The 20,316-nt window shown below is 38.4% G+C and overlaps 2 protein-coding genes across 2 annotated transcripts in view; one reads left to right on the forward strand and one right to left on the reverse strand.

The window, feature by feature from the left end:
• The window catches only part of IL7 (interleukin 7), a 44,178-nt gene extending 27,396 nt beyond the window's left edge, over positions 1-16,782 (reverse strand). The window contains exons 1-2 of the mRNA NM_001048138.1: positions 16,773-16,782; positions 10,551-10,684 (exon numbers count right to left, since the gene is read on the reverse strand). Of these exons, the coding sequence (NP_001041603.1) occupies positions 10,551-10,684; positions 16,773-16,782 (144 nt within the window). The remainder of the gene's footprint in view (positions 1-10,550; positions 10,685-16,772) is intronic.
• ZC2HC1A (zinc finger C2HC-type containing 1A) overlaps positions 1-20,316 on the forward strand; it is a 113,666-nt gene that overhangs the window by 89,083 nt on the left and 4,267 nt on the right. Inside the window, exons 12-15 of the transcript XR_005381112.1 lie at positions 10,274-10,303; positions 10,488-10,696; positions 17,595-17,652; positions 17,836-17,906. The gene's annotated coding sequence lies outside the window, so the exon portion shown is untranslated. The remainder of the gene's footprint in view (positions 1-10,273; positions 10,304-10,487; positions 10,697-17,594; positions 17,653-17,835; positions 17,907-20,316) is intronic.

Consider the following 20,316-nt stretch of genomic DNA (forward strand, 5'->3'; position numbering starts at 1 on the left):
GGCAGGGTACTCAAATCCACAAGTGGTCTCAATCCTTACACTTTTTTCCAGAGTAAACTTTCGCCCCCAAATATCTTGAACAACAAGTATCTTTTTGGTGTTGAATCTAGGTAACCAGTCAAAATTCTTTTCTCTCATAATGAATCAGTAGGTATCAGACAGGAACAATTCAGTCTTTCATAAAGAATCTAATATCATGGAGCCTCAGAAAATAAGAGGCTGGGTTCTTAATCTTATACTGACCAGGAAACTATCTATAGAAATGTAATTATTTCCTCCCTAGCAATTAATTGTACATACCAAGGGATTTTGGATTTAAAGAATTTATGTAGCCATAAAATAAGTGCTGCTAGTCTTCTTTTATTTTTTTAATGAATGAATGAATGGATTTTACTTTGTTTTCATACACTTTATTTTTAAAAACAGTTTTAGGCTTACAGAAAACCTTGAAAAAAGGACACAGTTCAAATATATCCCCTCCCTCAATCCATTATTTCCCCTTTATTAATATCTTGCATTAGTGTGGTATCTTTGTTATAGTCCATGACTCAATATCATTACATTAACATCAACTTAAGTTCATAGTTCTACATTAGGGTTCTCTTTGTGCTATAAAGTCCTATGGGTTTTGACAAATCTATGTCATGTATCCACCATTACAGTGTCATATAGGATAGTTTCACTGCTCTAAAATTACTCTGTGCACCACTAATTCATTCCTACCTTCCTCCCTCCCCAATATCTGATAACCACTGATCTTTTTTCTCTATAGTTTTCCATTTCTAGAATGTCGTAGAGTTGGAATCATATGATATGCAGACCTTTAAAACTGAATTATTTATTTATTTATTTATTTATTTTTTTGAAGACTGAATTCTTTCACACAATATGCACTTAAGGCACCTTCATGTCCTTTTGTGGCTTGACAGCTCATTTCTTTTTATCACTGATTATATCCCACTGAATGGATATGCCACATTTTGTTTATCCCTTTACCTGCTGAAGAATGTATTTGCTTCCATTTGGGGCCAATATGAATAAATAACACCTTTATAAACATTAGCATGACAGTTTTAGTGTGGACACTAGTTTTCAACTCACTTGGATAAGTACCTAGAATCATGATTACATGGTGATTATGTTTAACTCTCTAAGAAACTGCCAAACTGCCTCCCAAAATGGCTGTACCATTTTGCATTCCCATTAGCAATGAAGGAGAGCACTTCCTCTGCATGCCTGTCAGCGTTTGATGTGTGACTTGTTTTAGTCATTTTTAATTATGATAGATTTTAGACATTCATCAGATGTGTGGTGCTACCTCACTTTTAATTTACAATTCCCTAATGACATATGATCTTGAGCATCTTCTCATATGTTTATTTCCTATGTATATGTCTTATTTGGTGAAGTGTCTATTCAGGTATTTTGACCATTTTTTTATTAGATTGTTTCTATTGTTGTTGAGTTTAAATGTTGTTTTTTTTTTTTGAATACAGATATTCAGATGTCTTTATCAGATATGTGTTTTGCAAATATTTTCTCCCAGGCTGTGGCCTGTTTTTTTATTAACAGTGTCTTTCTCAGAGCAGAGTTTTGTTTTTTTTTAAAGATTTATTTATTTATTTTGGGGGGTGTTAAGAGGGGCAAAAGGAGAGGGAGAGAGAGAGAATCTCAAGCAGACTTTGAGGGTGGAGCCTGACATGGGGCTCAGTCCCCAGAATTTGAGATCATGACCTGAGCTGAAACCAAGAGTAGGATGCTTAATTGACTGAACCACCCAGACACTCCTCTCAGAGCAGAGGTTTACTTTTTAATGTAGTTCAATCTTATTTTTTATTTCAAGGAGTGTACTGTTGAGTGTTGTATCTAAAAAGTTATCACCACTTTCAAGGTTACCTAGATTTTGTTCCTATTTTATTTTCTGTGAGTTTTATAGTTTCTGTGTTTTACATTTAGATCTATGATCCATTTTGAGTCAATTTTGGTGAAAGCTGTAATGTCATTTGTATGTGGATATTCGAGTGTTCCAGCACTATTTTTTGAAAAGACTATCTCCAATTGAATTGGCTTTGATCTTTCTGTCAAAGATCAGTTCACTATATAAATGCTGGTTTCTTTTGGGCTTCCTATTCTGTTCTGTTGAAATGTCTATTATTTCACCAATATCACACTACTCTGATTGCTTTAGCCTTATGATAAGTCTTGAGTTTAGATAATGTCAGCACTCTGTTTTCTTTTTCAACACTATGTTGGCTTTTCTGGGTCTTTTGACATTCCATGTTAATTTAGCATCTGGTTGTTGATATCCACAGAGTAAGTTCCTGGATTTTGACTGAAACTGCTTTGATCAAGTTTGAAGAACTGATAATCTTAATGCTATTAAGACTTCCTATCCATGAACACAAACTATCTCCAGTTATCTGGTTCTTCTTTGACTACTTTCATTAGGGTTATATGATTTTCTCATAGAGATATTGTACATATTTTATTATAAAATAATAAACAAAATACCACAGACTGGGTGGCTTAAACAACAGATGTTTATTTCTCACAGTTCCAGAGGCTGGAGAGTCCAAAATCAAGGTACCAGTCTATTTGGTTCCTGGTGAGAACACTCCTCCTGGCTTGCAGAGCCATCTTCTCACTGTGTCCTCATATGATGGAGAAAGTTCTGATGTCTTTTCTGATTCAAAGGCACTAATACTATCATAGGGGTTCCACCCTCATGACCTCATCTAAGCCTAATTACCTTCCAAAGTCCCACCTCCTAAGACCATCATATTGGAGGTTAAAGGCTTAAATGTATAAATATTTGGACATTCAGTCCATAACAAGTGAGATCGCCCACATAATGAAGGGTAACCTGTTTTCCTCATAGTCTATTGATTTAAATGTTAACATATAAAAAATACCTCTACAGCAACATCTACACTGCTTTTTGACCAAATAACCACGTACCATAACCTGGCCATGCTGACACATAAATCACAATAATATTCCTTTATTATCCTTCTAATATCCATGGGTTTAGTAGTGGTGACATTTATTTTATTTCTAATATTAGAAATTTGCATAATTCTTGTTTTCTTGGTTAGGCTAGCTAGAGAAAATTTTACCAATTTTATTAATTTTTTTAAAGAACCAGATTTTGGTTTCACTGATTTTTTTTTCTACTAATTTCTTGTTTTCAGTTGCTCTTCTAATTCTCATCATTTCTTTTCTTCTTATTAATTTAGTTTTAATTTGTTCTCTCTTTTCTATTTTCCTAATGTGGAAGCTTAAATGATTGACTTACATTTTTCTTCTTTTCTAATATATGCATTCAATGCCCTAAGCTCTGCTTTCACTGTGTCCAACAAATTTTATTAATGTGTATTTCATTTAGTTCAAAATATTTTTAAATTTTCCTGAGAGATTTTCTTTGATCTGTATGTTATCTAATATGCTGTTTAATCTCCAAATATCCCACCTATTTTTCTATTATTGATTTCCAGTTTAATTATGTTTTAGTTTGAGGACTTCACATGACTTCTATTTGCTAAAGGTTCGTTAAAATGTGTGCAATGACCCAGAATATGTTTGAAACTTGGTGAATATTCCATGTGAACTTGCAAAAAATGTGTATTATGCTGTTGTTGGATGATGTATTTTATAAATGTCAATTAGGTCCAGTTTTATAGTGCTTTTAGTTCAACTATATGCTTACTGATTTTGTCTGCTGAATCTGTCAATTACTGACAGAAGGATGTTGAAGTCTATAATTATAATAGATTTATCTATTTCTTCTTGCAGTTTACCACCTTTTGCTTGACAAAGTTTGATGCTGTGGTTAGGGATATACATTAAAGATTGTAGGTTTTCCTAAATAATTTACCTCTTTATTAATATTTAATGCCCTTACTGCACTTACTACTTATCTCTGATAGTCTTCCTTACTGTGTTTTTTGTCTAAAGTAAATATAGCTACTCCAGCTTTCTTTTGATTAGCGTTAACATGCCTCATCATCCCATCTTTTTAAGTTTTTTTCATCTTTTTTACTTTTAATCTACAGATATCTTTATACTTAAAGTGAGTTTCTTGTAGGCAACATATAGTTGGCTCTTCTTTTTGTTTTTTATCGACTCAGCACGTCTCTATCGTTTAAGTAGTGTACTTTAATTTCATTTTTATAACTAAAATAAAGTCATTAATAGAACAAAAAGACTTGCCTGTCAAAAGATACCTTCCCTTGTTAAATTGCAACTGATTCAGTCATACCGCTAAATTCTATACCCAGGACTCCTGTTTTATCTTCTAGCATAACTTGATATAAGAAGAACTAATTCAATATTTGTATTGGCCAATTTAAATCTTTCTTTTATTAATTACAGCTAAACATATTTAGACATTTATATATATATAAATAATGTTTCACAAGAATTTGATCATTTGTCAGCAAACCAATGAAACGCAAGATCGAAGTTGATAGGTATTAGGTAAGAGATATTTTAAAGTGTTAAAGAGTTTTTGAAAAGGAGAGAAAGTGTAGTAGATTTGAATTTTGGGACAATAACTCAAATGCCAGCAAGAGGACAGATGCACATAGTGAGATCCGCCAGGAACACCATGGAGGCTATGAAAGTGATTCAGTGATGTCTGATGACTACCTGAACTGAAACTATAGTAGTGGAAGTCAATAGAGTGAATGACTTGGAAGGTGTTAAGCAAGGATACTGATCTTTAGGATTTGGTAATGGATGAGATGAAGGAACAACGGTGCCAAGAATGATTCCAAGCTTTCAGCATTGAGAGACTGGGCAAATGAAAATGTTGTTACCTAAGACAGAGAATATGGATGCAAGAACAGATGAAAAGTGATGATAATTAGTTCTCTATTATGTATGATGTGCCAGTACAGTACATCTGGGTAAAGATTCCTTATTGCTATCTAAATTAAATGGTGCTTAAGTTTATGAAAGGCGTGTAAACCTGAAGGCCATCAATGCAAAGACAAAAGTTGAATCTGTGAAGGCCGCTTGAATAGAGATGCAGACAGAGTTAAGGACATTGAAAACTGTAAAAGCTAATTATAACCTACTCATCATTGGATTTTATAATTTAATAACTTATAATAAAGTTATAACTAGACTGAGTCATTCCTAGAAAGTATTTGGCCATCTCTTGCAGCCTTTATATTTTTACCCAGCCTCTGTTCTGGTGACTAAGAGTTATGTAATTCAACCATATAAGTCACATTTAGGCAAAATAATTTTTTATGGAAAAAAACCATTATATAATATCCCAAACTAGTTCATATTGAATATCAGAAAGGTTCCTGACATTTGATTCATAACAAATTTCCAAAGAAACAGATGTTCAAGAAAAGAAACTTCTAGCCTATTTGAAACAAGTTCTGGGTTCTCATGAACTTATGGTGTTGATCTTAAATTCATGTATTATTTATCAAATATTATTATAATTCATATTGTTATGAAAAACTACTATATATATGCTCTGTTGAACATTCTGTGGGATACAAAGATAAATCAAGCATAAACTGTCCTTAAGATACTTATGGACTAATATGGTGAAATAAGACATAAACCTAGGTAAGTAGAAGGAGTACAGGGTTAAGAATCACAGACAATTTAAAAATAAAATTAAGAAAACAATCCAATTTACAACAGCATCGAAGACACATAAGATACTTAGGAATACATTTAACCAAAAAAATTCAAAGTTTATAGTCTGAAAAACACAAAATATTTGTTAGAAGAAATTTAAAAAGATCTGAATAAATGTAAAAAATCCCATGTTCATGTGTTCATGGATCAGAAGCATTGTTATGCATTGTTGAAAAGATAATACCCCTCCATTTATATCTACAGGTGCAACAAATTTCCTATTAGAATCCCAACTGACTTCTTCCTAAGAACTGGAAGCTGATTCTAAAATTCATATGAAATGGCAAGGGACCTGAAATAGTGAAAAAAATTAGCAGTGCTTTACCCTGTTTTTCCTCATAATAATGAGCATATATTCTAGAATTTGATTTCCAGTATTACCACTTGCCAGCTAGGTGGTCTCAGTTTCCTCATTTCATAGAGTTGTTGTAGGAATTACATAAGTTAATACATGGAATGTGTTCACAAAAGCATTGGCCCATTGTACACCTTGATTTTGTCCTAGTTATTATTATCATCATCATCTCATAGGGGTATTGTGAAGCTCAAAAAAGATAATGTATGTGAAACTTTTTTTTAAGATTTTATTTATTTATGAGAGACTCATACAAAGAGAGGCAGAGACACAGGCAGAGAGAGAGAGGTAGGCTCCATGCAGAGAGCCCGATGCAGGACTTGATCCCGGGTCTCCAGGATCACACCCTGGGCAGGACGCAGACACTCAACCACTGAGGCACCCAGCCTTCCCTATGTGAAACTTTTTGTAATGCACTGCTATTGTCACTTTGTATTATAGAGGCATGTGTATCCAGCACCCTTATAGAGTATAGAAGATTGACTATTAATTTTTTAGTGGCCTACATTGCACATAATAAATACTCAAAAATTAATATTTTAATTAAATGGTACCTTTATGATCAAATTACTATGGATTTGGTTTTGCTGAGAATAAAATCTAAATATCATTGCATCAAGACCACTCTCAATCTTGCTATAAAGTATAGATCCACTTATGTCTTCCATTCTATCACTGGTCTTGAAAATGGAGTCACAATGGACAATCCACTGCCAAGTATGAGAGGAAAACTTTAGAATTCTACCTACACGTAGTGTTTATCTGATCTTTTGTGAATTCTCTTGTTTTATATATATCTTTTTAATGTATGCAAAAATATTATTAAATACTCTAATATGTAAATAAATGCTTCATGTATATTGGAAGTGCAGGCTCACAAAATTTTTACTGAAGAGTATACTGTCAAAAGCCTGGAGATCAGAGTACTATCCTGCAACATGGTCTCCCTCCTACCGCCAAGCCAATCTGTTCAGCTTCTCCTAGAACACAGCTTATATCTTTCTGTTCCCAAATCTAGTCTGCATCCAGTCTGTTTCAGATGACAGTAAGGCAGCTACTCCTTTTCATGCTGCAACTTACATACTTCACACCAAAACTTAACCATCACTAAATAAAAGATTCTTTAAAGAAGTGTCAATACCTAGTCTGTCATATCTACCCTGAAGCCCCACCACTTCACCACACAAAAGGGTTTTCTGTGATAACAGGCTCCGAACAGATGTTTGCTTCATGCATAAACTAACACAGATATTGCTATCAAGAGTCAGGAGAGTGTGCTGGTTAACAGCAGAGGCTCATATCCAGGTTCCGCCACTTATAAACTGGCCGGCCACAAGCCTCAGATTCTTCCTCTGAAATAAAAGTAATAAGAGTACCTCTCTTGTAGGCATATTGTGAAAGTCTATTTGGCTAGCACCTAAAACAAAGCAAGCACTTCATAGATATTAGCATTCCGATTGTCTCCCTGAGACTCAAACACAGTAATGTCTGTAAAGCATCTAGTACATGCGAAATGAATAAGTGAATGAAATTTTCTCTACTAGTCATTTTGATATGAATAATTCTTTGTGACTTCTTCTCGTTCCTCCTTACTTATCCTCTCAACTTTCTTGAGATTATCATGACACTTTTCACTTGGATTAGTTCATATACTCTTCCTCCCATACTCTTCGATGTCTTGTGAATTAGTCTCTTAAGAAGAATAGCCATGTTTTGCTTTGTTTTTTTTTTAAAGATTATGTATGTATGTATGTATGTATGTATGTATTTGACAGAGACAGAAGGAATGAGAGTGGAAATGGAGACAGATGGAGAAGGAGAGAGAGTTGAGCAGGCTCTGGGCTTGTTCTCACAACCCTGAGATCAGGACCTGAGCCGAAACCAAGAGTCGGCCACTCAACCAACTGTGCCACTCAAGTGCCCCTCTTTTGCTTTGTCAAAGCAGTATCATTGTTGCTGCTGTTGTTCTTGTTGTTGCTATGCATTTTAATGAGATAAACTACTCTACATTTCCATAAAAAATGTGCTATGAATCTGGTAGACAAAACTCTCCTTTTGGATTGCCAATAGCATTTTTTTTTGCAGTTTTACACACATTTATAAATATAATAGGATTAATTCTAGTTGATTCCTTACACAGATAATAAAATTAAATAAAAGCATTATCTTGACTCAAAAACATTAACTTAGTAGCATTAATTAATGCAGAAAATGTCAAAGGTCAAAACTTCATGAAATGCAAAACCAGATAATTATCATTTAATGTACACTTCTCTCCTTGTCAATGGGCAAAATCAGGGACCTCTATGGTCCCTGTGCTGTATTATCTTGAATTTCCCACATCTTTTCAAGAGGTAGAACAGTGAATTTCCCAAAGAGTCATGTCACTTCAGTATAAGTATGTGGAAAAGATGATAGTGGAATGGCAGAAGGGGACAGATTAGATCATTTCCTTCATCTTATGAACATTTGAGAGGGTTTTCCTTTGCCACTTGGGCCTTCAAGAATTATCTTTTAAATATTTAAATCAACACATCCCATTATGTTGGTTCAATTCTTAAATGCTAAAAATATTATTTTTGTTAGTGACATAATTGTGTAGAAAATCCCAAATGGTCAACAACAACACCTCTTGGAACTAATAAGTAATTATAGTAAAGTTTCAGGATACAAGGTTAATATACAAAACAAAAGTCAATTGCTTTCCTTTGTATCTGCAATGAACAACTGGAATTGAAATTCAAAACACTACGTTAGCACCCTAGGTACAGATTTAAGAAAATGAATGTAAAATGTAAACATGGGATACCTGGGTGGCTCAGTGGTTGAGCATCTGCCTTTGGCTCAGGTTGTGATCTCCTGGGTCGTGGGATCGAGTCCCAAATCAGGCTCCCCACAGAGCCTGCTTCTCCCTCTCCCTATATCTCTGCCTCTTTCTCTGTGTCTCTCATGAATAAATAAAATCTTTTTTTAAAGATACTGTAAACAGGCTCTATATAAGGAAAAATATAAAACAGATGAAAGAAGCCAACGAAAGATCTAAACAAATGAAAAAGATATTTCACTATAAGAAGACTTAATAGTTAAGATGTCAGCTTAAACATGAATTCAGATACCTCACTGATCAAGACATACAGATGGCAATAAAGTATACGAAAAGATGTCCAACTTCCGAAGACACTAGGGAATTGTTGATTAAAACAATAAGATGCCACGACACACCTATTAGAATGGCTAAAATTCAAAATACAGACAACACCAAATACTGGTGAGAATGCGAGGCATTGGGGTGGGGGGTGTCTCATCCACTACTGGTGAAAATGCAAAATGGTATGGTCATTTTGGAAGACACTTTGACAGTTTTATATAAAACTGAACATAGTCTTACCATATGATCCTGCAATCACTTTCCTAGATATTTATCCAAATGAGTTGAAAATGTATATCCATACAGAATCCTGCACATGAAAGCTTATAGAAGCTTTATTCATAATTGCCAAAAATGAGAAAAAACCAAGACATGTCCTTCAATCAGTGAATGGAAAAAAAAAAACTGTTTTCCATCCATTCAGTGGAATCTTATTCAGCAATAAAAGAAATGAGCTATTAAGCCCATTTTTAAGCTATTAAAAAAATCATGGAAGAACCTTAAATATACATTGCCAAGTGAAAGAATCCAGTCTAAAAAAGCTACATCCTGCATGATTCCAACTATATGACATTCTAGAAAGTAAAAACTATAGAGTCCATAAACAGATTGGTTTAAATAAGCGGACCACAAAGGATTTTTAAGGGCAGTGAAACTATTCTGTATGACACTGTAACGGTGGATACATAACACTGCATTTGTTAAAATCCATAGAACTACATAACACAAAAGGTGAACCCTGACGTCAACTATGGATCTTAATTAATAATATTGTATCAATATTGGTTCATCAGTTTAATAAATGTACCACACAAATGCAAGATGTTAATAACGGGAAATTGTACAGAGGAAGAGTGGCTATACAATAATTCTCTATTTTCTGCTTAATATTTCTGTGAACTTAAGACTGCTCTAAAATACAAATATATTGTAAAAAATGCCCACAGTAAATTAAAAAAATAATTTACAGCAAATTACATACATACATGTGTATAAAATTCCTATATAATATATATACATATACAAGCATTCAGATGAAATAACAACACATCTCTTTTCATGATAGTTTTTCTTAATGTGTATTCTGCTATTTTCCCTCTCTACAGGGACTGTCAGCAGGAAGTGAGGAAATGCAGGTAGTTATGCTAAATTATGCTTTCAAGAAATGTGGTAGTTAAGGGAACTAAGCTGAAATGGATAGTTGTGGGAATCTGAAGACTAAAGAATGACTTTAAAAGGATATAAATGATGCCGGCTATAAAAATCTGTAGTTAGTAGGTCATTAAATTTTGCTCCTTAGTTATTTCACTTTCTTTCAAGGAATATAGATGGATATTTGAATATGAAACTGTTAGAATGTGAGGAAAACAAACAAGCACATACCAAGTCATTGATGCTGATCATTAGAACGTGCTGATACTCTCTGCCGTCTTTGCCTTCAATATCACAATCAGAAGATGCTACTGGCAACAGAACAAGGATCAGGGGAGGAATTCCAAAGATATACCTAAAAGAAACTAAATTGAACAGTGAGTAAGAATAAGCTGAATTTTGTAAGTCATATTATATACTTCGTGTTGTTTCCATTGGCCTGATGATTTATTCCTAACAATATTTTTAAATGGATCTCAGCTTTAGGATAGTGTGGAAAGAACCCTAAAATCCAGCATTATGGAACAACCAAAGTAGGACGGCATTTTAGAGTTTAGATTTCTTCCACCTTTTTATTTAAAAATTACTCTTCTGAAAAGCACCATACAGGTGTGAGGAAAGCAGAGTCTCTCTGCCTCTGAAAAACACTCTAGGGCATAAATCAGTTTATTCAATTTTGGTTTATGTAGAACATTTCTACAAGAAAAGGCATCTACAGGTAAACAGGTAAATTACAGATAAAAGAAAGTTACCAATTTTTGAAATTTTATCATTTATGGCATGTATATTTGTGTAAATCTTGATGATTGTCCAAGCCTCTTCCTAGAAGCAGCATTGCACATTTATTTCCATGGTACTGTACTATGATTATATTCTTTCTTTTTTAATGATGGACCTGAAAGGGTTTACCCTTCCCAGAACTGCCAAAGGCGACATTTGGCAAAGGTGCCAGAGGTGACATTTACATTTTGACACTTTATCTTTTCAGTATATTCTTTGTTTCTGGAGTACCCAGAGACCCATATTTTCTACAACACAGCTGTCCTGCTTCTTGACGTGTTAGAAAAACCCATTAAATAAATTTATTCATTAGTTAACATCCTGTTAACTAATGATTTATATCTGTTTTTGATAAGCCTTCCTAGACAGGGGCAATTGTCTAATCAGAAGGAATGAAATCATAAATGGTATCATTGGGGCAGTAATAATGCACTGATGGAAAGCCAGCTATTCCCAGAGACATTAAAATGTGGTTATTAGAGAGACTTATTTCTTCATAAGTCTACCAAAATGTCGTTTACATCTCTCTGCAAACTCTTGAGTTACGCTGACAATGTATTTCTTTTTAATTTCCCAAATAAAGTTTAACTGTACTTGATGAGTGTAAGACATTTCACATGTATATCTTTTCTGATTAGGACTACAAACAATACTCTTTGGAACCCAAGGAGCTAATATTGTGACATATGTCAAAGTTCCCAAGAACATTATCATCTATTGTATCACTATGTGTCGTATACAAATCAATAGTACTCCCCAATAAATGATGTGCTATTTGTGCCGCATATTTTGACAAATAGAGAAAGTAGCTTTAATAGCAGGTATGAGAATAAGTATGAATCCTACATCTCATCTTCATATATCACAGATACTTGACAAGGTAAGAGGAACAAATTGAGACATGGAATTGATTCACAGCTCTGCCACTAAGTGTCTATATGCATACCAGCAGAATTCACTTAGGAGATTAATAATGGTGATGATGATAGTTATGTTCAAGTACCTGTCATGTGCCTAGCACTTTGTTGCCTTATAGTTATCTGTAAAGATGAAAAGAGTCATACAAATTAATCTCTTAAAAGAACCCAGATAGTAGGTGCTAGGTCTGGATTCTAACCTAAGTTTACTGCCTCACCAGGATTTGATCAGAAATGGCCATAATCTTTTGATACCATGTAATTATGTTAGTTCTTTGAATGAAACCACTTCTATTACATAGCTCTGCCTTTCTCATGTACTACTGTTCCTGCATCCTGAAGATTCTGAGCCAATAGTCAATTGCTATTTATTTACTAGATCCTGACTTTGTAATTAGATTGGTATAGACTGCATAGATCCAAACTTCACTTTTTGTCTTCCTACAGGTGTCCAAAAGGTACACTTTGGAAAGAGTAAACAAGAAGTTGTACAACATATAACTTGTAATGAGTTTTAAGGGGAATATAATATAATAAATACTAGAATGAAAAAAGGGACATTTTTACTATTCTACATAAATATTATTTTAAAGGTCCACCTTTTAGGTTTTGACAAAGGAGTTTATTTTCTACTGCAGCTGTTGTGTCCTCTTCACCCCAATTTTCAGCAATTAGTGCTCCTCAAGTTCATATTGACCCATTTATTCACTGAACAGCATTTACCGGTGCTTTCAATGATGGCTTAGTAGAAAAAGTCAATCTTTTTTTTTTAAAGGTTTTATTTCTTTATTCATGAGAGACAGAGAGAGAGAAGAGAGAGAGAGAGGCACAGGAACAGGCAGAGGGAGAAGCAGGCTCCATGCAGTGAATCCAATGTGGGACTCAATCCTGAGAACCCAGGATCACACCCTGAGCCGAAGGTAGACGCTTAACCATTAAGCCACCCAGGTGTCCCAACTTGATCTTTTTTAAATGTATTACAACTAGTTTCTCAGTTCTGAAACATAATTTGCCCTGGGGCGCCTAGGTGGCTCATTCAGTTAAGCATATGACTCTTGATTTTGGCTCAGGTCATGATTTCACAGTGTCCTGAGATAGATCAGGCTCTGAATGTGGAGCCTGCTTAGGATTCTCTTTCTCCCTCTTCCTCTGCCTCTCCCCCCTCTTGTGTGCTCTCTCTAAATAAATAAATGAAATTCTTTTAAAATTCTTTTTTAAAAAATGAAACATAATTTGCTTTGTCTGTAAGAGCATCTCGTGTTGCCACTATTGTTAAATAGGTTAGCTCCAGATGGACTAGGGCAATATAAAACACAGAAGGTTGGAGGATGGAGACTTGGGGTTTTTGTCTTGGTATGACAAGGAGCCATATGACAATGGGTGGTGTGACTGAGTGAGTGAATGACGGTGTCCTTTAAGCTTCATTTGACTGGTCTGTATAATAAAAACTTTAGACTAAATGCTCTTAATGTCCCTTTCAACTTTCAAGCACCTAAATTCTAAGAATCTCCCAGGCCATCCCAATAAAATATTTCTTTAGACTTGAAATCACCTCTTGGATAATACTGCAAACATACCCAGGACTTCAGACATAACATCTTGCAGGTTCTCACCTCTCAAATCAACAACTGCAGTTTAGTCTGCAATTGAAATCTTTTCTCCACACCATATTAATATTGCCTAGTTTGAGCATGCTTTTGACATTGTTGTCACAATAGGAAAAAAAACTCTGCTTTTATTCTCTTTTGTTTTGTTTCAGATTATGCATAGACACTTGGCCCTTCCCTGACCCTGAACTTTTCTGTAGGTTGCAGAAAAGACAAACCATAAGGAATAATGCAAGGCAAGCTTGGGCTTGTGGAATTTTGTCTTTAGATTTCCTGAAGGGATTGAAAGTGGAGAATTTGTTTTCAGTAGGGAATTTGGTTAAACCAGAATGATGGCTGTCTAAAAAATTCTTGCTGGTTTTTAATTTAAGCCAAATAATACACTCAATCCTCAGATGCATCAGTTATGGGGTCAAAGTGAACATAAATAAATTAGTTTCTACAGTCTAACCAATCCAATCTTTCATCATTTTAAGGACCCCTAAGTGCTTACTGAATATCCATTATAAATATTTCATAGACCCATTTTCACTGGGAATTAAAAAAAATACTCAAAAGACAGGATGGAACAAAACACATTATCTGAATATATGCGACTTGGCTTTAATACAAACAACTGGCACAAGCAAAGTGGTGCATAAAGAAAAAAAAAGTTAATAAGCAGAAAACAACCATAGGTTGTATGGAAGTCAGCTCCTTAAGGTTACAAACATAAATTTGATTATCCTCATATAAAGAAATCTAGTATCTAACACAATAAATAGTAATACTGCACTGTAAACTCTATCCACAAATCCCATGATAAACACTTAAAGACATTTCTGCAGCCATCCTATGATATTGCATACAATATTTCACTTAATCTTACAACCGCTTCAGGAGATAAGTACTACCCAGTATTCACAGTTCTGCAGATAGAGAATCTAAGGAACAAAGAGACTTTCCCCATGTATAATATGTATAGTAAGAGGTTAAAAAGTTTAGAAACTCAGCTTTTAGCCACTGAGCTGCAGTGCTTCCTCCAAAAACAATTGTGTGTGTGTGTGTGTGTGTGTGTGCGCGCGCGCACGTGCAGGAGTCAAAGGAATGTACAAAAACCCATCTTTTTCCCACATGAACTTTGCTAAGGTGCTTCCTGGCCAAGCTCTGAAACACTGCACCATACACTCATTTCAGAAAAGCAGATACTAAATATTTGTTCTTACTACACCAGGTTATGTGTCATAGGTAAGATCAGAAAAAATAATCTCGTAAGTGCATAAGTGCATAAGTGTGAATGCGACATATAAATTGTTCCTAGACAATAGCTTTTTCCATTTTTTATTTAAGATACTGAAACACTTATGTGGTACCATGTGTGACTTTCCTTTGTACCTTTGTTCAGCCTTTCCTTTGTTCAGCCTTTCTCATCTTTCTCAGTGCCCTGTTCTTCCTACCATTCCATTTTTAGTCCTCAAATATGATTAAATTGCCTAAACTAGAGAGCACCCTTGAGTACCACCTAGTAGGGCCTCAGCTCCTTCAACTCCCCAAAGAAGCAGCAAAGAAAAAGTTGAGAGAGGAACTCTATCCTTAAGCTTCTTGTGAAATCTCGGAACAAAATGCAAAAGCCACACGTTATAATCATTATTATCCAAATACTTCAAATATTTTGCTTGCTAATAACAACTTTCGGTAAATGAATTACATAGATACACTTCAAGAAATAAAGCTCTTTGTTAATAATGCACACCCGAGCTTCCCTTTTCCTTCCTTCCTTCCTTCCTTCCTTCCTTCCTTCCTTCCTTCCTTCCTTCCTTCCTTCCTCTTCTTTCTTTCTTTCTTTCTTTCTTTCTTTCTTTCTTTCTTTCTTTCTTTCTTTCTTTCTTTCTTTCTTCTTTCTCTCTCTCTCTCTCTCTCTCTCTCTCTCTCTCTCTCTCTCTCTTTCTTTTTTACCTCTTCACTCAAATCGGAGATGATGCAGGAATTGGAAGCAAGAGCTACAGGGAAAGAACGAAATGCAGGAGATCCCTGGCATCGTGAGGCTGATGGGGACACACCTAATTTCCAATTCTGTAGTAAGCTTCTGGAGGGCACCCATAGCCAATCCTTTTCCATAACTGTCTTCCATCCTCTACCCACCCCACCCCACCCCACCCCACCCCACCGCCGTTATGTTGCCGCTGACCTAGTACTTCTGCGCGATGCCAGTTCAAGATCCTTTACTACCTATGAGAGAGGAAGGCTCTTTTGAGCTAACGGTGTCGCCTAGAAAGCGCAGCCGGCCGGGGCGTGAGAGGGAAGAGCACCGGTGCTCCCTCCTCCCGCACCCTCCTCCACCCGTCTTGTCTCTTTTTTTCTTTTTGCTTGAGGAAGTATCTGGCATAAGACAGTCCAGTCCCGCTCCGCAGAGTGCGCCCCCGCAGCTCCCGTGCTCCCTTCCTCGCCTCCCCTCGCCGTGGCCCGGCGGGCTCCGTCCCTGCGCCCCGCGCCCCGCGCCCCGCGCCCCCCGCGCCCCGCGCCCCTCCTACCCCGGTCCCGGGTCGGCACGGACGCAGCACCCCAGCGCGCGGCGCGGCTCTGGGGCTCAGCCTTAAGCGTGTTGAACCCGGCCTCCGCCACGGGGCACCCGCAGCGGGGAAACCACCCCAAACCAAACCCCCAAACTCGTCTCCCTCGGGGCCAGCCCCGAAGACTCGGGTTCCCAGCCCCGGGCTCCAGGTACGGCCCCGGTCGGGAACTCCCAGCCTCGCCGAGGGGGCGAAGCGGGGTTCCCCGAGACCCGTCCCCCCCCCCCAACTCCACCCCACCCCGAGCTTAAAAGCGCGTCCCGTGGGAGCTTCGCTTTCACTTCCGTCGACAGGACGGACCCCCCGGGCGCAGGTACCTGGCCCCGCCCCGGGCGCCGCGAGCGCTGGCTGGGGCGTCGGGGCTGCGGGCGGCCGCCGCCGAGCGGCGCGGAGGCTGCAGCGCTCGGTGCCCCCGCGGGGGCTGCGCCGCCGGGGCAGGTGGCCGCGGGCCGGGGCTCGGGGCGCGGCGGCGCCTGCGGGGGGAGCGCCCGCGCCCGCGCCCTCGGCGGGTCCAAAGTGCGAGGCCGCGCTGTGCCCGCGCGCGCCCGGGGCCGCGTCCCCGAGGCCCCCGGCCGGCTGCGCCCGGAGCGGAGCGCTTACCATGGAACATGGTCTGCGGGAGGCGGGCGAGGCCGTGATGACCGCCACTGCAGCAGGAGCGCGCTCTCACCGCCCATAGTCGCCGCCGGGACCCGGGCGCCCCGCGGAGTCGCTGGGAGTGGGCGCCGGCTCGGGCGCGCTCTGCCGCCGGGTGCTCTCACCCTCGCCGCGCCTGCTGCTTCATCCATCCCCAGGGGGGCGGCACACACCACGGCCCGGCTCCGCGCTCTGCCTTTCCCATAACTTCCGTACGGTCCGCCGGCAACGTACTTTCAGTTTCTACTTTGCGCTGGGTCTGCAGGTTCGGTGTCTGGGTTCACCCCCCGCACCCCCGGGGGTGCCTGCAGCGCCCCCACCTCTCCGGCGCACCTGCGCGCTCCCCGGGCTCTCCCTGCGCACCTGAACCGGCACCAGAGGAGGGCGCGAGTCTCCAAAGCGCCCCGGGGGGGAGGGAGCCGGCCTTCTGAATGAGGACTATTCGGGCCGGAGACTTTCCCAATGACCTCTAACCGTCTTGGCAAAGCTGGGCGCCTTGGGATCTAAAAGCACTGGTTGCCGATCTGTCCGCGGAAGCCACAAACGTGTTGGGTGAAAGCCGGGCGATTGCAAGCCTACGCCACCAAGGAGGCGTCACAGCTCTCGCCACGGATGTAGTGGACGATGCCAAGACGCCGAGAGAGAGAGAGAGAGAGAGAGAGAGAGAGAGAGAGAGAGAGAGAGAGAGGAGAGAGAGAGAAAAGGGAAGTAAAGAAAGATTAAAAGGGTCACGCCCTCAGCCCCTCAGCCTCAGTAATCAGTCTCTTTCTGCCCTGTGTTTTGTAGATGCACCTGCCCAGGTGAGACCTCAAAGAAAAGTAATCCTGCGGGTGCATCAAATCTGGTAAGTGGTGTTTTCGAATCCAGAAATCAAAGCCCACGTTAGGGGGAGGAATTGGAGACTGACTCTAATAAAGAGTTCATAACCATGACTCTCATCTATGCATTTATCTGAATTGGCCAATGAAGTCGTACTAGACGTTTTTGCTGTGTTTTACTGAGGAGTTAAATTTTTTTTTTTCCTAAGGCTGAATGATTTTAGTATTTCCTGTTTGAATTTGCTTTCGGATATTCTGCAGGAACCCTGCTTAAAAGAAGGTAGGTAAAGCAGTAACAGTGATGGTGATAATGGCTGTCATTTATCTAGCATTTCCTCTATACTAGTATTATGCTAAGCATTTTATGTATATCCTCTCACCCAAAATTTTCTAAGAGTAGACAGTTTTCTTATCTGCGCTTCACAGATGTGGGAACTGCGACTTCCTAAAGTAACTTGCCCTAGTTCACTTAGCTAGTTAGTAGCAGAACTTAGAGGCAAACCTGCTAGTTGTATTCTGGCTCTGGAGTTCATGCTTGCAGCCTCTGTGTTAGTTGTCTTTGTGAATAATGTGGAAATTGATGCCCAGAAGGGAAACAGGGTCAGGAATCATGTGGGCGTGTCTTTGCCCCACTGTGGGGGACCTCAGGAAAGCTTCCTGGAGTTTCTGACTTCTAAATTGAGACTTAAGCAGGAACTGACCTAGGATGTGAACATTCCAGATTCTGTTATAGTGTGAACAAAGGAAAGAGGAAAAGAAAGGACAGAGAAAGAAATAGAGAATAACAGTGAAAGAGTGAGACGGAGTTGCTCAAGTCTGAAGCTTAGATCTCCCATTCTGATTCCTTTTTTTTAGTCCCACTTCTCACATGGAATCCTTAGGCAAGTCTTGTCAACTCTACCTCTAAAAGAAGTCCTGAATCCAAGCCGTTCACTCTGTGAACTGCCCATGGGCAAACCATTAAGGTCTTGCTGTCTAGGGGATCTTCCAGCTTTCACTCTTGCTTAGGACCCCTTCACTCTCTCCATAGCAGCAGGATATTTGATTTACACAATGTCACCTTCTGGGACCGCCCTCTGGCCACTTCCTACTGTATACTAAGCTTTCGAGGTTGTCCTGTATGCTCTGGGGGCTACTACATTCTCTGATCCCCTCTGGGACACAACTCACTCCGCTCTGGCCTCTTTTCTTCCCTGTGGCCCAGCCAAGCCTCTGTCCACTTAGAACAATATCCAGCACACAGGCATTCAGAAAGTATTGTTGAGTGACAGAATGAGAGAGAACAACTGTATGAGAATGCATGAATGAGCATATGCATGAAAAGAAAATATGCAAAGGCAGAAGGAAAATAGAAGGAAAGAGGAGAAGGAGGAGGGAAGCAAATGAGGACAGGAGACAGAATGGGATGGGAAACGCCAAATATTTCCATTTGACTGGAGCCTAGAATGAGAGGTGGGGAGTGGAGAAATGAGGATGGAGTGACTATTAAAAATGAATTCTGTAACTAAACACACTTAGATTGGTTATTTATTAATTTAAAATCCCTGACAGCAGCATTGAGGTATGTAATTGCATAATTGCACATAGCCTGCATCTTTTTTTTTTTAATACTTTTCAAGGACAGATAAAAGAACATCCATCAATAACCTCCTTAAGAGAAAATTCATCTTCCTTTTTCATGAAGTCACTATAAATAAAACCTAGCAGAATAAGGGCTTGTGAATAAGTCAAGGAGAAGACATATAAATTCCACCCTAAACTTTGACCCCAAATGTGAAGAATCTCTTGGGAAAAAGTATTCATAAAGCATTTAGAATTTTTATTGGTATATGAAAAGGGATACATTCTAACTCCTTCAAGTTAGTATTTTTCTGTGTATGAGGGAATTAATAGCATTTTGAAAGAATTCCCAAATGAGGTTTTAAATTAGTGGTTGATATTCTGATAAGCTGAACATTTTCTTTTATAAGACAGATGGACAGGATTAAACATTCTATGAATTTTTATATGCTCATGTTTTATGATTGGAGAAATGGAGTGGTTACTATAATGTTCACTGGTTAGACTCATAGACTCAATGAATTGTGCAAAAAAGTCAACACAGAGACAAAAACAGCACATAGTTTGTGAATTACAACCAATATATATTAGAAGAGAGGACGTCTCAGGATCATTTATGCAATGTAATAGAAAACATTGAAATAAAATGATAGGAATGTTTCCTTAAAGGAAGAATTGTTAAAGATTAATCAATGTCTTTTTAATTGTTCTATAGTCTTTAGTCAAATTAGTCAATTAGTGGTAAACCTGAAAATATTTTCTTGATTAATTATCCAAAATATTTTTGCCCAACCTAATATGACTATTATTTATAATCTGAGATCTGGGTGCTAGCTATCTTTCTTCTATGGATATTTTTTGAAGTTCCTATGACTTAATTTTCCAGGCATAATACACAACGTATTTCAAACACAGGCCCACACAGACATACCACATACACATAAAGCCTCATGTGTTCTGTGTAGTCGCACAGGGGCCTGTGTGGAAGGGCTCCCTGTTTGGTTTAATACTCTGCTATAACTGTCTTGGAATTCTTGATTATTTTTGGAGAAGGGGACTTTCATTTTCACTTTGCATTGGGCCCTACAAATTCTATAACTGATCATGCATACACATACATGCATGTCTTC

This window comes from Canis lupus, chromosome 29 (assembly GCF_011100685.1).
Source record: "Canis lupus familiaris isolate Mischka breed German Shepherd chromosome 29, alternate assembly UU_Cfam_GSD_1.0, whole genome shotgun sequence".
In the NCBI taxonomy this organism is placed as follows: Eukaryota; Metazoa; Chordata; class Mammalia; order Carnivora; family Canidae; genus Canis; species Canis lupus.